The sequence below is a fragment of the Suncus etruscus genome, chromosome 13 (assembly GCF_024139225.1).
Source record: "Suncus etruscus isolate mSunEtr1 chromosome 13, mSunEtr1.pri.cur, whole genome shotgun sequence".
Taxonomy (NCBI): Eukaryota; Metazoa; Chordata; class Mammalia; order Eulipotyphla; family Soricidae; genus Suncus; species Suncus etruscus.
This window is the reverse complement of record NC_064860.1, coordinates 94,321,151-94,336,304: the sequence shown is the minus strand read 5'-3', so window position 1 is coordinate 94,336,304 and position 15,154 is coordinate 94,321,151. Positions and strand designations below refer to the sequence as shown.

The following is a 15,154-nucleotide window of genomic DNA, read 5'->3' as shown; positions in this document are numbered from 1 at the left end:
GGTTCTCCATCGTGTCGGTCGATGTGCAGATGACGTGTGAGAAACCTGGACAGACTAACTCACTAACACAGCACAACTCACTGGAGGCGAGCGAGGCAGAAAGGGGTGTAGCACTGCAGCTCGGGAAAAGGGGTTTGGGGGTGCTCTGAGATAAAACACAAACCACACTGGAAAAACACGCTGAGGCGTTTGAGAGAAACGGAATGTGTCCTGAAGTCACATCTGCACGAGTTGACGCCCGAAGGCTGGAACACGAGTGCTAGAACCGGTTCTGTGCCCGGGTCGTGGTACGAGACTGCATGCATCACTTTTACACGAACCAAACACGGACGACGGGGACAGGGGCGCCTCAGGATTGTCTACGGACCCAAAGGTCTCTGTTTTGGTGCTGGGAAGAGGTAGGGGTAGGGGTAGGATGGGCGGAGAGAGCGTGGACTTAAGGGGCTATTGGTGCTTACTAATAATAAATGTCTTACGATACGTTTCCAATATCAGCAATATAGTGTTAAGATAGGAAAAATAAGCACTTTAGAAGACTAGTGAAACTAAAAAATATAAAGAATAAAAATGATGAAGTAACAAAATGAAAAAAAAAATCAAAATTGAAATCACGTGTACAGACTTGACTCTTGGTCTAAACCAGTAAATGTTTCCACGTGAATCACAAACGATTAAAACGATCATGTGGTTGGTCTACGCCTGCATTGTGGGGGTAGGGGTAGAGGTGCGCCACCATCGTGGGGGGACCATCAATTCCAGAGTGCTCCAGGGTGCACTCGGTGCTGGGGATCAAACCCAGGGCCTACCCTTGGCTGGAGTTAATTCTCCAGCCCCTTCATCACTAAAATGCAGGATCTTTTCTCTATTTTTTTTTGGTTTTCTTAGGCCACACCTGGCAGTGCTCAGGGAGGACCCTATGGGGTGCCAAAGATTAAATCAGGGAGTGCTATGTGTGAGGCAAGTGCCCCAACTTGCTGCACTGCCGCTCCGTCCCCTTAAAAACGTCAATTTGTTTGTTCTTTTGAGGAAATACAGACTCGGGTCGTGTGAGTTGGGCAAGAAGATTCAGACCACAAATTCTATCAGGGGTGCTTATGATCCCCCCTTTGGAGGCAGCTCTGACCTCAAAGAGCCTCTGTGGGAGCCCCGACAGTGCAAGACTGGGAACCCCCGGACTCTCTGAGCCACTGTGTCGCTGTGGTCTGAGTGCTGAATCTGAGTGGAAAAGGGACTAAGCAACTAAAGGATGGATGAGGCTTCAGCTTGACCCCCGGGAGCCGGAGAACCCACCCCCCAGTGGTGGGGCGGCTGTCGGGGGTGGTGATGATGGTGGTGGTGGTGGTGGTGGTGGTGGTGATGGCACTGACTCCTGCATTCCACCCAAGCTGAGCCCCACGGGTGCTTTGGGGGGGGGGGCGGGGTGTTTATTCTTCATCTAGAAGGTTGAGTTCCAGGCACACAGGGCAGTCACTCTGTTCCTGAAGCCACTGCCTGAGGCACTGGGGAGGAGAAACAAAAGTCCAAAAGTCATTTGTTTTGTCTTTATGAATTTTCGGACCACACCCGCACGGCAGCACTCAGGGTTTACTCCTGGCTCTGTACTCAGGAATTATTCCTAGCAGGCTCAGGGGACTATATTGGATGCTGGAGATTGAAGCTGGGTCATTGTGTGCAAGGCCAATGCCCTCCCCCCACCCCCACCCCTACTGTTCCATACCCAACAGCTTTTTTCTTTTCTGGGTCACACCCAGCGTGCTCAGGGGTTAAGCCTGGCTCTACACCCCGAAATCCCCCCTGGCAGGCATGGGGGACCATATGGGACTCGGGAATTCAAACCACCATCCATCTGCATGCAAGGCAACACCCTATCTCCATGCTATCTCTCCGAACCCATAGTGTAGTGATGATCACACAGCTATTTTCAAGGCACCAGGACAACGCCAGACTCCATTTTTCATCCTCCCCACCTCAGCCTTGCCAATGGCTCGTTAGCTCTTGGCTGGCCACTACTTTTCTTAGGGATGTCCTATGTGAGCTCAGACTCGGCCCCCTCTCAGGAGGCAGTCGGCCAGAATAGCTAGCCCCATCTGGGGCAGAGCAGGGAGGTTGTCTGCCTTGCACACGGCTGATGGGATGGACCCGGGTTCTATCCCCGGCATCTTGTATAGGGAGTCTCCTGAGCAGAGGCATGAGTAAACCCGGAGTGCTGAAGCCTCATCCCCCACATTCTTCCTAGGTAACTTGACCTTACCTGCAAGACCCTGCCCATTTCCTGGGAGGGGTCTTGAAAAAGGTAGATAAGGCTTTGACCAGAGGGGATATTAGGGTCTTTTGCCAGCATGGAGGTCAAAGGGAAGATGGCTGAAAGGAGTTAAGATGCAGGGCTAGCTAAGAATGGCTGAATGCTTGAAAGGTTATGATATAGGCCAGACATGTGGTGAATAGGGCTTCCTGAAACCTGCCTGTGAGTGAGTTCAATACCCGTCGCTTTCCTGGACCCCAGACCTGCCAGTTGATGGGGGATGAAGCCACGTGGCCATGGGCTAAGAATAAAGGCATCCATCCTTCTCCATCCAGCTCCATCACTAATTATTTAATTCCATCATTATTTAATTCTACAAGTACTACTAGGTGTGTGGCCCCAAAACAAAAGGAATCCCAGACACCCAAAATACCAATGTCTGAGAGAAGGCCCTTTTAATTTTAAAAATACCTCCCAGGGCCAGAGATTTAGTCCAGCAAGGGGGGCATCTGCCTTGCACACAGCTGATCAGGCACCCAGAGGGACCCTTAAGCTCCGAACACCACCCCACCAAACCAAACACGCTTCCCACTAAAACTCACGTTAAGAGGAAGGTCAAAGAGAATTCTTACCGCTTTGTGGTATTTGTGTCCACAACTCAACACACGCATATTTTTGGAATTGTTGAAAACTTCCTGGCAGATTTCACAGAAATTATTGGCACAAAGACTCTGTGGGAAACAAACATCGGATTTAATCAAAATCATTTAAGTCACTCAATTCTGTTTTAGACCTCAATTCTTCTTAGAGAGGGTTTCAAACACTGCCACTTCATAGCAGGTTAAGTTCTTTTCAATCAGTTTCGCAGACTGTTCTCTTGAACAACCTCCCTTAAGACAGGGGAATAAATAATGAAATCGACTAACTCTGCACCCCACTCTGAGCCTGATATCGGGAGACCAGAACCAATGCACCCTCATCCCGGATCTACCGGGACAGTCCTACTTTCTGAAGCACCCGCTCAGATTCAATCAATCCAAACCACTCCGGAAGTCCACACTTCCTTAAATGGAGAGCTGGTCCCCCAGGGCTCTCCTCACTGTACTATCTCCTTGGCCCCACACAAATTATTTTTAAGTAGGAAAATAAACAGACACGGAATCCCTCAAGACCTGCCAGGAGTAACGTAACCTCTGAGCACTGGCAGTGTGGCCTAAACCTCCATCCCACCAAACCAAACATCCCACTATCAAGAAACGCCAAGAAAGGGCTCCTGAGCTCTCACCCGCTGCCCTCTCCTGTGCTCATGGGCTCCAGCCGAGGCTCCAGCTGCAGAGAAGGGCAGGTCTTCGGGGTCGCTGGCTGCAGCGGCTGCACCAGAGGCCGACTCATCCTCTGAATCAGGCTGCAGGGAAGACAAGGTCAGCTGCCCCGAAGTGTGCCACCCACCAGACGAGCTGCACCCTGCACCCTGCTGGCATCCGGGTCCCATCCCAGAGGAGGTGACCCTTGTCCGCCCCGGGGAGAGAATGACCTCATCCTCCAACATGAACTCAATCACTCGCTGCACAAATTCCTCAGTGCTCAATTCCGACAGCAACATCATGTCCCTGTCATAGACTTCTTCAATGAACTCAGCCAGCTGGGCACTGAAAGAGAGGGGGGGAGAAAGAGGGAAGCTTCCTGTTGTCAGGAACGAGTCCACGGTTGAGATTAAGCCCGTAGCCAAAGTAGCAAACCCAAATACAGGCCACTGGATAGTGATCTATACCTGCTGAAACACGGGAACAACCCATAGAGCTGCTCCATGACGCTGGACATAGACAGGCGTGGATGCAACATCTCAACAGGCTCTAGGCGCTCCTGGCGGACTTCAGTTAGAGCAGTAGGGTCTGTGCTGGCTTCATCTACGGTAGGAGAGGCTCCAGCGAGGCCATCGCTGGCAGAGGTCACACAAGACTCTTGGGGAGCTGCTGCTTGGTCCTCGGTCCCGGGACTCACGGCAGCGGCAGGGGCCTGATCCTTGGAGCCCGACGACTCAGCAGTCGGCTGAGGGCTCACCTATGGAAGGAAAAATCCACAGCACTGGTCACTCTGAGGAAAACCCCTGGGCAAAGCTGACCATGGAGCACGACAAGGAGCCAGGGTGCTCAGTGCCCAGTAGCCAGCCCCACCAGGGTCTGTCTGTTTTTTTTTTTTTTTGTTTTGTTTTTTTTTTTGGGCCACACCCGGCAGTGCTCAGGGGTCACTCCTGGCTGTCTGCTCAGAAATAGCTCCTGGCAGGCACGGGGCACCCTATGATGGGACACCGGGATTCGAACCAACCACCTTTGGTCCTGGATCGGCTGCTTGCAAGGCAAACGCCGCTGTGCTATCTCTCCGGGCCCGGGTCTGTCTTGTTTTAAAGAAAAGAAAACCTACTGTTGGGGCCTGTAGCATATGAAAAAGTTTCCATAAGATGATTTTTGGAATTGTATATAAAAGTGTTTCCTAAAAAAAAAAAAAGTGTTTCCTTAGGATTGTTCTGTGACTATTGCCCCACCTAGCCCTTCCAGGTGGGGCGCTGTGGAGTTGGGAATAAATAGCTTGAGGGACAGGAGTGAGGGGTCCTTTCTGAAAGCTGCTGGCTGCAGGAGGATTCTTTGGCTCTCCTTGCCCGATCTTTTAAATCCTATCCTTCTTGTCTGTGTGGATTATTATTACCAAGGTCTTCCCCCGAAAGGGGACAAGGGGATGGGAAGTAATTTCTCATTCTGGGGACTGTTCTTGGATTCACAAATACCCAGCAAAGTTAACAGCGAAGATACATTGCAGGGGCCGGAGTGATAGAACTGTGGGGAGGGCAACTGCCTTGCACGTGGCTGACCCAGGTTCAATCCCCGAACACAGGCCTCCCAGGTGTCAGTCCCTTGACTCAATCCCTTGGTTCAATCCTTGGCGCCTAAACTTGACAAGCAACAAAACTTGTCCATCATCCTTTTTCTTTCCTCCAAATCAAAAGATGTGATGACTTACCTTGCGGCAGGCAGGAAAGGACAGCTCGGAGACCTGGACTTTAGAAAGGTCACTCAGTCGAGAGCCATTTTTAATCCTCTTAATTTGCTCCTCAAACTGGGCCTGTAGGAGAAGGAGAGGCAGGTAAGTATTTCTAATAGATTCCTTCGGGAAAATCATGATTATCAACTAGGACTGACTTCTCCTTCTTATACATCACAAATGGTGATTAATCCTCAAGAAAGAGAAATGAAATCGAAAACACGCCACTAATGACTTCTCCAAGTCCAAAGTAAGACCTCCGTCGCCAGAATTTTTCAATGTGATGAAACATATCTACTGTTATCAAGACGAACAGGCTCAAGAAAAGGATTCCTGCCTTGGGCACATGTTTCTCTGGATATCCCAGTCCCCAAATGCCTTTTCACAGTTGAACATTTCCACCTGACACAGGCTCCTGGGAATTGTACCAATTGCATCATTTAGATTCTGAGAGAAATAGAAGGTATTCTTTTTTAAAAATAAGTATCTGGGATTTTGGGGGGTCACACCCGGCAGCACTCAGGGGTTACTCCTGGCGGGCTCAGGGACCATATGGGATGCTGGGAATCATACCGGGTCACATCCCGGCTCAGATACATGCAAGGCCAACGCCCTACTGCTGTGCTGTGGCTCTGGCCCCAAGTATTCTCACTAACGTACCTTTGCTTTCTCAGTTTCTTTCTGGACATTAGAGAGAAAAGATTCCCAGGTCTGTATGTCAGAATCGAGATCTGGAGAGGCTGCAGAATCACTGAAAAGGCAGGGAAAAAAAAAAAAAAAGAGAAATTAGAAAAAAAAAGAGAAATTATTAATTTAATATTGAATGAACACTACAAAGGCCAATGATGGCTGGAGGGCTAGTACAGTGGGGAGAGGGATTGTCTGGGATGGGGACAACTTGGGTTCAATCTTCAGCACCTTATATGGTCCCTGAGCCCCACCAAAAGTGACTCCTGGGCCCGGAGAGATAGGACATCGGTGTATGGTTAGAATCTCGGTGTCCCATATGGTCCCCCGTGCCTGCCAGGGGCTATTTCTGAGCAAACAGCCAGGAGTAACCCCTGAGCATCCCGGGTGTGGCCCCCACAAAAAAACCCCCAAAAAACCCAAAAACACAAAACAAAACAAAATAAAAAAGTGATTCCTAAGCATGGATCCAGGAATAACCCTTGAGCATCACCAGATATAGCTATGAATGTGTCACTAGAGCAAGAGTTAACATGATCAATCATATCATCTGCATATTCATTCATTCATTTACTTTTGGGGCAATACCCAGCAATGCTCAGAGCTGATTCCTGGCAGGTTGGGGGACATCTGGGATGCCAGGGACCAAACCGGGGTCTGCCACATGCAAGGCAGATGCCCTATCCACTATACATACTGGCCATATGCACAATTTGGGGGGAGGGGTGTTCAGACCACATATAGCAGTGCTCAGGAGACTATTCGGGGTGACGGGGATCAAATGAGTTGACTGTACACAAGGCAAACATCCCACATGTAATATTACTCCAGCCCCTACATGTACAAAATTTTGTTTTATTTTTGGGGCACACCGGTGATGCTGAGGGGTTACTCCAGGCTATATGCTCAGAAATCGACCCTGGCTTTGGGAACCATCTGGGATGCCGGGGAACTGTGGTCCATCCTTGGTCAGCAGCGTGCAAGAAAAACGCCCTATTGCTGTGCCATTGCTCTAGCTCCAGTATGTACTATTTAAAAATAAGTGTGTGTGTGGTTTTTGAGTCACACCCGGTGGCACTCAGGGATTCCTGTCCTTCTGCCCTTCTGCATGCAAGGCAAACAAACCACCTCCATGCTATATATGGAAAATAATTATGTTGAGGCCAGAGAGATAGTACAGCAGGTAACCTGCTGTTGACTGGCCTCCCCAAAATCATTTTATTAATTTTTTCCCTAATAGCAGTGAAGTTATTCCCCCCAAAAAGATCCACTTATCAATGTAAAATCATAACTAGATGATCACTTTTGCTGATACATTTTGATTTTGGTGTTTTTTCTTACAAAAAAACAAATAGCCTCGTGGGATGCTAGGGACTGATTAAACCTGGGTAAGCTCTGTGTGAAGCAAACACTTTCCCTGCTGTGCTATTGAACCAGCCTCTACCAATAATCTAATTATTGAAGTGGTCCTGATGAAAACAACCTCCCCTCCCCCCAAAATCAGTTCTGATTTCTTTGCAGAGATGCAGGAAGACCAACAGGGCTGTCCGTTACCTCCTCTTGAGTTTGAGGTTGTTCAGATAAGCTTCAGCCTGGGACTCCATGACCTGTAACTTGTACATTTCAGTCTCTTTCCAGGTTTCAAGCACAGCCACCTATGGGAAGATGGGGGGAAAGGTTGTTCAAAATAGAAACGCCAATTTTATTTGTTTTGTTTGTTTAGGCCAGGAATTATTCCTGGCTTTGTGCTCAGAAATCACTCCTTGCAAGCTAGGGAGACCATATGGGATGCTGGGGATGGAACCCAGGTTGGCAGGGTGGAAGACAAATGGTCTCCCTGCTGTCCTGCTGTGATCACTCAGGGCCCAAAAGCCAATTAACTATATGAAGACTGTTAAAACTCAGTTTTCACCTTCAAGTTTCCCCTCAAATGACACCCTGAGGACATACCATTAGCACATCATCATCTGCATTTTCACACAAGGTCTAGATATGAAAAGAACCTGACAGGAAAATGACTACCTTAGGTGATGACTTTCCTCTCTTTTTGGTTTGAGGCCACACCTGGTGGTGGCTCTGATTCCTTCTGGCTCTGCACTCAGGGATCACTCCTAGCAGGGTTTGAGGGACCATCAGGGCATCAAACCCAGGTCGTCCCTGTTCAAGGCAATTAAGTGCCCTACTCGTTAAACCATCGTTCCAGACCCTAGTGATCATTTTTTCCTCAATTAGATCACTGTGAGAAATTAGAATTAAAAATATGGGGCCAGAGAGACAACACAGAAGTAGGGCATTTGCCTTGCATGTAGCTGGCCCAGGATTGACCTGGGTACGACCCCCGGCATTTTGGTTTTTGGGTCACACCCAGTGGTGCTCAGGGGTTACTCCTGGCTATCTGCTCAGAAATAGCTCCTGGCAGGCATGGGGACCATATGGGACGCCGGGATTCGAACCAACCACCTTAGGTCCTGGATTGGCTGCTTGCAAGGCAAACGCCCCTGTGCTATCACTCTGGCCCCAACCAGGGGTGATTTCTTTCATTTTTGGGGGGTGGGGCACACCCTGCTGCACTCAGGGGTTACTCCAGGTTCTGCGCTCAGAAATCACCTCTGGCAGGCCTAGGAGACCATATAGGATGGAGGGATTAGAAATGGTGTCCGTCCTGTGTTGGCTGCATGCAAGGCAAACATCCTGCAGCTGTGTATTGTTCTGGCCCCCAGGAGAGTTCTGAGTGCAGAGGCAGGAGTAACCCCTGAAAGCCACTGGGTTTGGCCCCAAAACAAAACACAAAAAGTTGAGTTGAGTTTCAGTCACATAATATTCCATCATCCATTCTACCACCAATGCCCTCAGTTTTTCTCCTGCCTCTCTGGGTAGACACTTTCTTCTCTCATTTTCCTTGTAGACACTATAGCTTGCAGTACTGTTACTGATGGGTATCCTGCATATCACTTTACTTCCTTGTAATCCCCAATTCTTGTCCAGTGAACTAACTGCATGTGTGAAACGAAAGGCCTTCTCTATCTGGGGCCCACAAGCTGAACCCTAAACAAATAAAAAACATTCTTTCTTTTTTTTTGGGGGGGGGCTACACCCAATAGTTGTCAAAAGGTACTCCTGACTCTGTGCTCAGAAATTACTCCTATTTGGGGCCGGAGCAATAGGACAGCAAGTATAGCATTTGCCTTGCATGAGGTTGACCTTGGTTCAATCCGTGGCATCCCATAGGATCCCCAAGCCTGCTACAGTACTCCCAGAGTGCAGAGTCAGGAGTAACCTGACGGCTGCCGGGTGTGGCCCCCAAATGTTAATCCTGGCAGGTTAGGGGAACCCAGTGACACTGGGTGTACCTACCCAGCTGCAATGCACCCGCAGTTTAGTCAATGAGGTTCCCATTGTGTGTCTTCCCCCATCACAGGGCAGGGCTTGCACACTGGGTCCCAGTGCTCACAGAATTGTACAATCCTTCTGTGCCAATGCCTAAACACATGCCCCCAGAGGCCCTGTCCTGGCTGCAAGCCTCATCCCTCTTGTTGAGGCACTTTCCACAGGGGCACTGCCCTATCTGTGTGGTCACTGGGCTCCTGACTCACCTCAGCAGACATGGCCCGTTGAAGACTCTCTTCGTAGCTGTCTTTGCCTCTCTTGATGCATTCCTCCACCTGCGCCTTCTCCTCGGCGAATATGCGACTGCAGAAGGAAGGAACAAACACCCGGGCAGGCAAGATTCAATTAGCCAGGGTATCAGCGGAAGAGAGTGAATTCCATCAGCTTTGAAATGATGCTACAGATAGGGCACATTCTTCTTTAAAATGAAATATATTTTGTTTACTTATTATCATTATTATTTTTGGCTCTTGGGCCAAACCTGGTGGTGCTCAAGGGCTTCTCCTGGCTGTGTGCTCAGAAATCACTCCTGACAGCTTCGGGGACCATAGGATGCTGGGGACTGAACCCGGGTCAGATGCATGCAACACAAATGCCATCCCTGCTGTCCTATCTCTCAGGTCCCCAGGACAAAGTGCTGTTGGTCCCTAAAACTCCACACCCCATCTTTCCAGGATCCCACCCCCAATGCCACCACAGCTCTGCTCCCAGAGGGCCATGTGCACCATTGGGCAAGTGTCATGTACGGGGGAGGCCTCAATCGCCCTGCCAATGTAACAGTGGTTTCTACTTGCCTGATTTCAGGAGCCTCATCCAGAGAGGATTCCTGGTCCTGATCATGGTTGTCATTTTCTGCATTTTCCTCAGTGAGCCTATGGTAAGGACAACCACCAAAATGCAATTCATTTTCAGGGATTCAAAAAAAAAAAAAAAAGGCTTGCACAGAGAAAATGCTCACAGATGAACATCCCTTTATTTATTAATTTTTTTGGGACACACCTGGCGGTGTTCAGGGGACCCTGTGGGTTGCCAGGAATTGAACCTAGGTCTGTCCTGGATTGGCCATGTGCAAGGCAAAATGCCCTACTTCTGTGGTATCTCCTCAGCCTCACTATATAATACTAGTGGGCTTTATTAGACATCGCCTGTTGGAGTAACTGGTTTTCACTCGATTCAGGACAATAATTCTCTGCTGGTGCTTGTCACTAATGAACTGAAAGTACCTCTGGACTGGTCCCTACCCCTACCTGTTCTCCACCGAAGGGGTTGGGGGTCTTTCTCTCCCCAATAAAGACCTCAGGTCTCAGGGAGAAGCTGCTTGTGTTTTTGTTTCCACGGCTTGCTGGTATCTTTTGCTAGTGAGTGGAAGGAAAGCTAGTAGTGGAAGTTTCTTGAACCTGTTTTATACTCTTCAACCCTATGTGGATTATTTCCTGTATCGGCATTTCCTCCAAACCCACACCCCCCAATCCTGAGGGATTGGGCCACGAGGCTTCCACTTCAATTGCCAATAGGCAAGAATCCAGAAAGGCTGTCTTCAGTACCTTCCAATATTGTGCAAAATATGTAAGATAGAGGCTAGGTCCCTCACTTAACCGAGAGGAAAAGAGAGGTTGATTCACGGGGATGGGTAAACTCTTATGTAAACTTGCAGAGCGAGAGGTGGTCCTGGTTGACCAGTATATGCTCTGGTTCCCCTGAATACATGGCAGGCTGAGGAAGTAACTTTAGCTGACATCATTCCCAATGCATGTTCCGTAAGAGACAGAAGGGTCATCGAAACGTTGACTCTAACAAAACTTGAAACTAAACATTGAAAATGCTAAGAGTCAAAAATACAAGCTGTATTTCTTGAGGACAGGAGTGATAGCACAACAGGGAGGGTGTTTGCCTTGCTGACCCAGGTTCGATCCCCGGCATCCTGCAGGGTCCCCTGAGCCTGTCAGGAGTGAGTTCTGAGTGCAAAGCCAGGAGTAACCACTGAGTGCCACCAGGTGTGACTCCAAAACAAAGAACAAAAACCAAAACCAAAATATAACCCTCATTTCAAATACAAAAAGAACAATCAAAACCACGGGTTTCTGCTTGTCACTCACGTCTCACTGGAAGTCAAAAATGTCTTCATCTTCTTTTTGAGTGCTTTGAGTTTGTCTTGGATCTCTTCCTTCTCCTGCTCCCATTTTTTTATTTCTTTCTCCAAATCTTGAAGGAACCAGTTCAATTCTGTCTTTGAAATCTGAAACAAAACAAAACACATTTTTAAAACATAATCTTAAAGTAAATGAGGAAGATTGACTTTTTTGGTGTGTTCTGTTTCAGGACTGGTCAGTGCTTGGGATTTTTGGGCGAGAAACAGAGCCCAGGGTTTCACACAGGCAGAGCAAGTGCCCTCTAGTGGACCACATCCTAGTCAACGCTAAAATATCAAATCAAATAAAGGAGCCAAAAGCCTAAAACTGTGGTGGAAAATGGCTTTATCTGTGACTCAAGATTTTCAGAACAGCAGCTAGCAGTGAGTGCCCTGTGCAAACCTGGGAGACAATATCATACACCAAACAGGGTCCTACACCTCTGAAAGGCAGTTGGTTCGAATCCCGGTGTCCCATATGGTCCCCCGTACCTGCCAGGAGCTATTTCTGAGCAGACAGCCAGGAGTAACCCCTGAGCACTGCCGGGTGTGGCCCCCCCCCCAAAAAAAAAGAATGAGGTTAAGAGAGAAAGGCAGATGGTGTTTGCTCTGCACGCTGCTGACCTGGGCTGCAGCCCCCAACACCCTAGGTGACTGATCCCTGAGCACAGAACTAGCACTAATCCCTGAGGATAACAGGGGTCATGGCTGGGCAGCACAGCAAATATCTTCCACGGGCAATGCCCTGGCACTGTCAGGAGTGATCCCTGGATCCCTAAGCATAGCTGGATGAGGCTCGAAGCACCCCCAGCCATTAAAAACAAATCTGAGGACCAGAGTGATAGCATAGTGAGAAGGGCATTTGCCTTGTATGCAGCAGACCGGGTCTGATTCCTGAGCACAGGGCCAGGAGTTACTCCCCAGAGCCACTGGGTGTGGCACAATATACAAACCACCCAAAATTAAAATAAACACAACAACTTCTGAACCCGAGAATCCTATAGAAGTTTGTCTCTTTTCAAAGGCTCATCCATGGAAAACGAGCAAAGCTCTCCATGTATAGTGTTGTGTATCTGTTTCAGTGGGTACAAAGGAAACCTTCCCTGTAGGGTATGTCTCATCATGAATAGGAGAAAAGAACCGAATCACACACCAGCGTGAAAGACTCTACCCAGGGACATTTCAGCTCTGCACATCTGCTCAGGGCCCTGAGACTCCGCCACCCCACATACTGTGAGTGCTCCTTGCTCAGACTTTAGGCCTCAGGCCACGGACATCTATCCTGGCCTGATCAAACTGCTCCAGAGGCCTGCAGAGGGGACTCAACACTCTTCCTGTGTCTGAGTATGGACCAATGACCCACCATCCCAGCCTCTGCCTGGAGTGTCTGTTTCTAGCTCGGTCACATCCGTGACTGTGGCCAGTGGCTACAGGCATGCTGGCTGCTGTTTCTCTGCTATTCCGAGCCAGTGATGTTATCTAGCCCCAGCCCTGTGATTGGGGGGACAGGCGAACAGGTCAGACAAGGGCATAAGAACCTACTTGGCAGAAATCCAAAGGAATGAGGTGTAGGAGTCATGGAAAATCTTACAAGTGCACCAGGCAATTTGGACGAACTGCCCTTCAATGACATGGCAGCTCACTATGTTGACCATGTAGAGAAGTGAATACGCATATTAAGTCCTTTCCTTTTTTGGGGATGGTGACAAGGGTGTTTGGGCCATACCTGGTAGTGCTCAAGGTTTCCTCCTGGCAGGCTCAGGGAATGCTATGGGATGCAACCCACGTTAGCCACTGAGCAAGGCAAACACTCTACTCCTTGTGCTATCACTCTGGCTACTAGGGCTTTTCTTATATGGCAAAATGTCAATTTTTTCCCTTTCTTGGGGGGTATGGCACAATACCCAATGGTGTTCAGCACTTACTCCTGGTTACTCAGGACTCACTCCTGGTGGTGCTCAGGATACTATATGGGATGCTAGGGATCGAACCCAGGTTGGTTGTTTGCAAGGCAAACACACTCCCCACTGTGCCATTGCTCTACTCCCCTGGAGTTTGACTGCATGGCAAAAAAGGCCATCACACAAAAGCCACAGAGATACATAGACAACACAAGAGGAACCCTGTTTTGTGCCCAATTCAGCTGTCGAGGGTAATTAAGTTGCAGCAATGAGCTCCTCAAGGCGATTCGGCCAGTTACCTTGTTTTCTTCCAAGTTCCTTGTCAGCTTTTCTTCCAGATCCTTGGTCTCTTCTGAGCTCTGCAGTTTTTTCTGCTCGTAACTGTTGCAGGCTTCCTGCAGCTGCTGCTGCAGAATGTAGTACTCCTTTTCAAGCTGTGAAATTTCTCCCTAAGTGTCAAGGACAGAGTCACCAATGAAAGGCAGTTTGTTGATGGGCCTCTGTCTTAAATAACTCTCTTAAATAAAGCCTAAACTCTGCCATCCTATCAAAAGCTCACTATTCTGGGACTGGAGTAACAGTACAGTGGGGACGGCGTTTGCCTTGTACGCGTCCAACACGGGTCAGTCCCCAGAACCCTGTATGTTTCTTTGAAACCAATAGGCGTGATTCCTGAATGCAGATTCAGGATGCTAGATGTGGCCCAAAAACCCAAACCAAACTAACAAAGAGTTCACTATTATACCTTTTGCTACTTGAAAATGGAGTCTCTTCTTCTAACATAGTCTGTACAAGCTGCATTATTTATCCCTCCTTTCCCCTTTTAGTTTTTGGGCCACACCCAGTGATTCCCAGGGGTTACTCCTGGCTATACGCTCAGAAATCGCTCCTGACCATATGGGTCGTTGAGGAATTGAACTGCAGTCTGTCCTAGGTCAGTCATGTGCAAGGAAAATGCCCTACGGCTGCGCCACGGCTCTGGCTCCCCCCCCCTTTTGATATTTTGTTTTATTTCTTTAGCTTTTCCTCTTTACACAAGCTGTTGGTCTTTGGAAAGTTCCATATCCAAATAGCCTTCCTGAATTCTTTTTTTTTTTTCCCATTCTGGGCCACACCCTGCAGGCTCAGGGGACCATATGGGTTGCCAGAATTCAAACCATTGTCTGTCCTGGATCTGCTGCTTGAAAGGCCATGCCCTACTGCTGTGCTATCTCTCCAGCCCCTTTTATTCTTTTGAAATGCTGGGATCAAGTTAAATAAAGGTCTACTCACTGCTGATCAATGCAGCCCGTCAACTCTCACATAATGGTTCGGATATCATTTGTTTTTGGTATTTTTTTTTTGGCTACACCTGGTGGTGCATTCCTGACTCTAAGTTCAAAAATCACTCTTGATGTGCACAAGGGACCATATGGGACACCAAGGATTGACCATGTGTTAGTTGCATGCAAGGCAAATGCCCTCACTGCTGTACTCCAGCCTGGCAACCGTCAAATTTAATATATTATTTAGGATATCTGTTCACTTTTTTTGGGGAGGGGTGTTTGTGTGTCTTTGGGCCATATCCTGTTCTACCTGGGTCCCTGCAGTGCCAGGACTCTGAACTCAGCCCTCCTGCTGCAAATAAACAGAGGCTTTTGATATGAAAAATGCCAGCATTGTGAGAACATCCATCTAAGTCAAGAACAGAATTTGGATTTGACTGAAGACATTTTCAGCAACTAGAGTTGATCGAATTAACTATTAATATCTATTAATGTTGAATGGTGACTA

The 15,154-nt window shown here is 48.5% G+C and overlaps 1 protein-coding gene across 1 annotated transcript in view; it reads right to left on the bottom strand.

The window, feature by feature from the left end:
- Positions 1-878: 878 nt before the first annotated feature.
- TTC3 (tetratricopeptide repeat domain 3) overlaps positions 879-15,154 on the bottom strand; it is a 68,623-nt gene continuing 54,347 nt past the window's right edge. The window contains exons 34-46 of the mRNA XM_049785616.1: positions 13,681-13,830; positions 11,449-11,588; positions 10,440-10,450; positions 10,147-10,204; positions 9,559-9,655; positions 7,520-7,620; positions 5,939-6,029; positions 5,258-5,359; positions 4,014-4,303; positions 3,777-3,891; positions 3,528-3,647; positions 2,875-2,973; positions 879-1,499 (exon numbers count right to left, since the gene is read on the bottom strand). Of these exons, the coding sequence (XP_049641573.1) occupies positions 1,425-1,499; positions 2,875-2,973; positions 3,528-3,647; positions 3,777-3,891; positions 4,014-4,303; positions 5,258-5,359; positions 5,939-6,029; positions 7,520-7,620; positions 9,559-9,655; positions 10,147-10,204; positions 10,440-10,450; positions 11,449-11,588; positions 13,681-13,830 (1,449 nt within the window). The 3' untranslated portion in view covers positions 879-1,424. The remainder of the gene's footprint in view (positions 1,500-2,874; positions 2,974-3,527; positions 3,648-3,776; positions 3,892-4,013; positions 4,304-5,257; positions 5,360-5,938; positions 6,030-7,519; positions 7,621-9,558; positions 9,656-10,146; positions 10,205-10,439; positions 10,451-11,448; positions 11,589-13,680; positions 13,831-15,154) is intronic.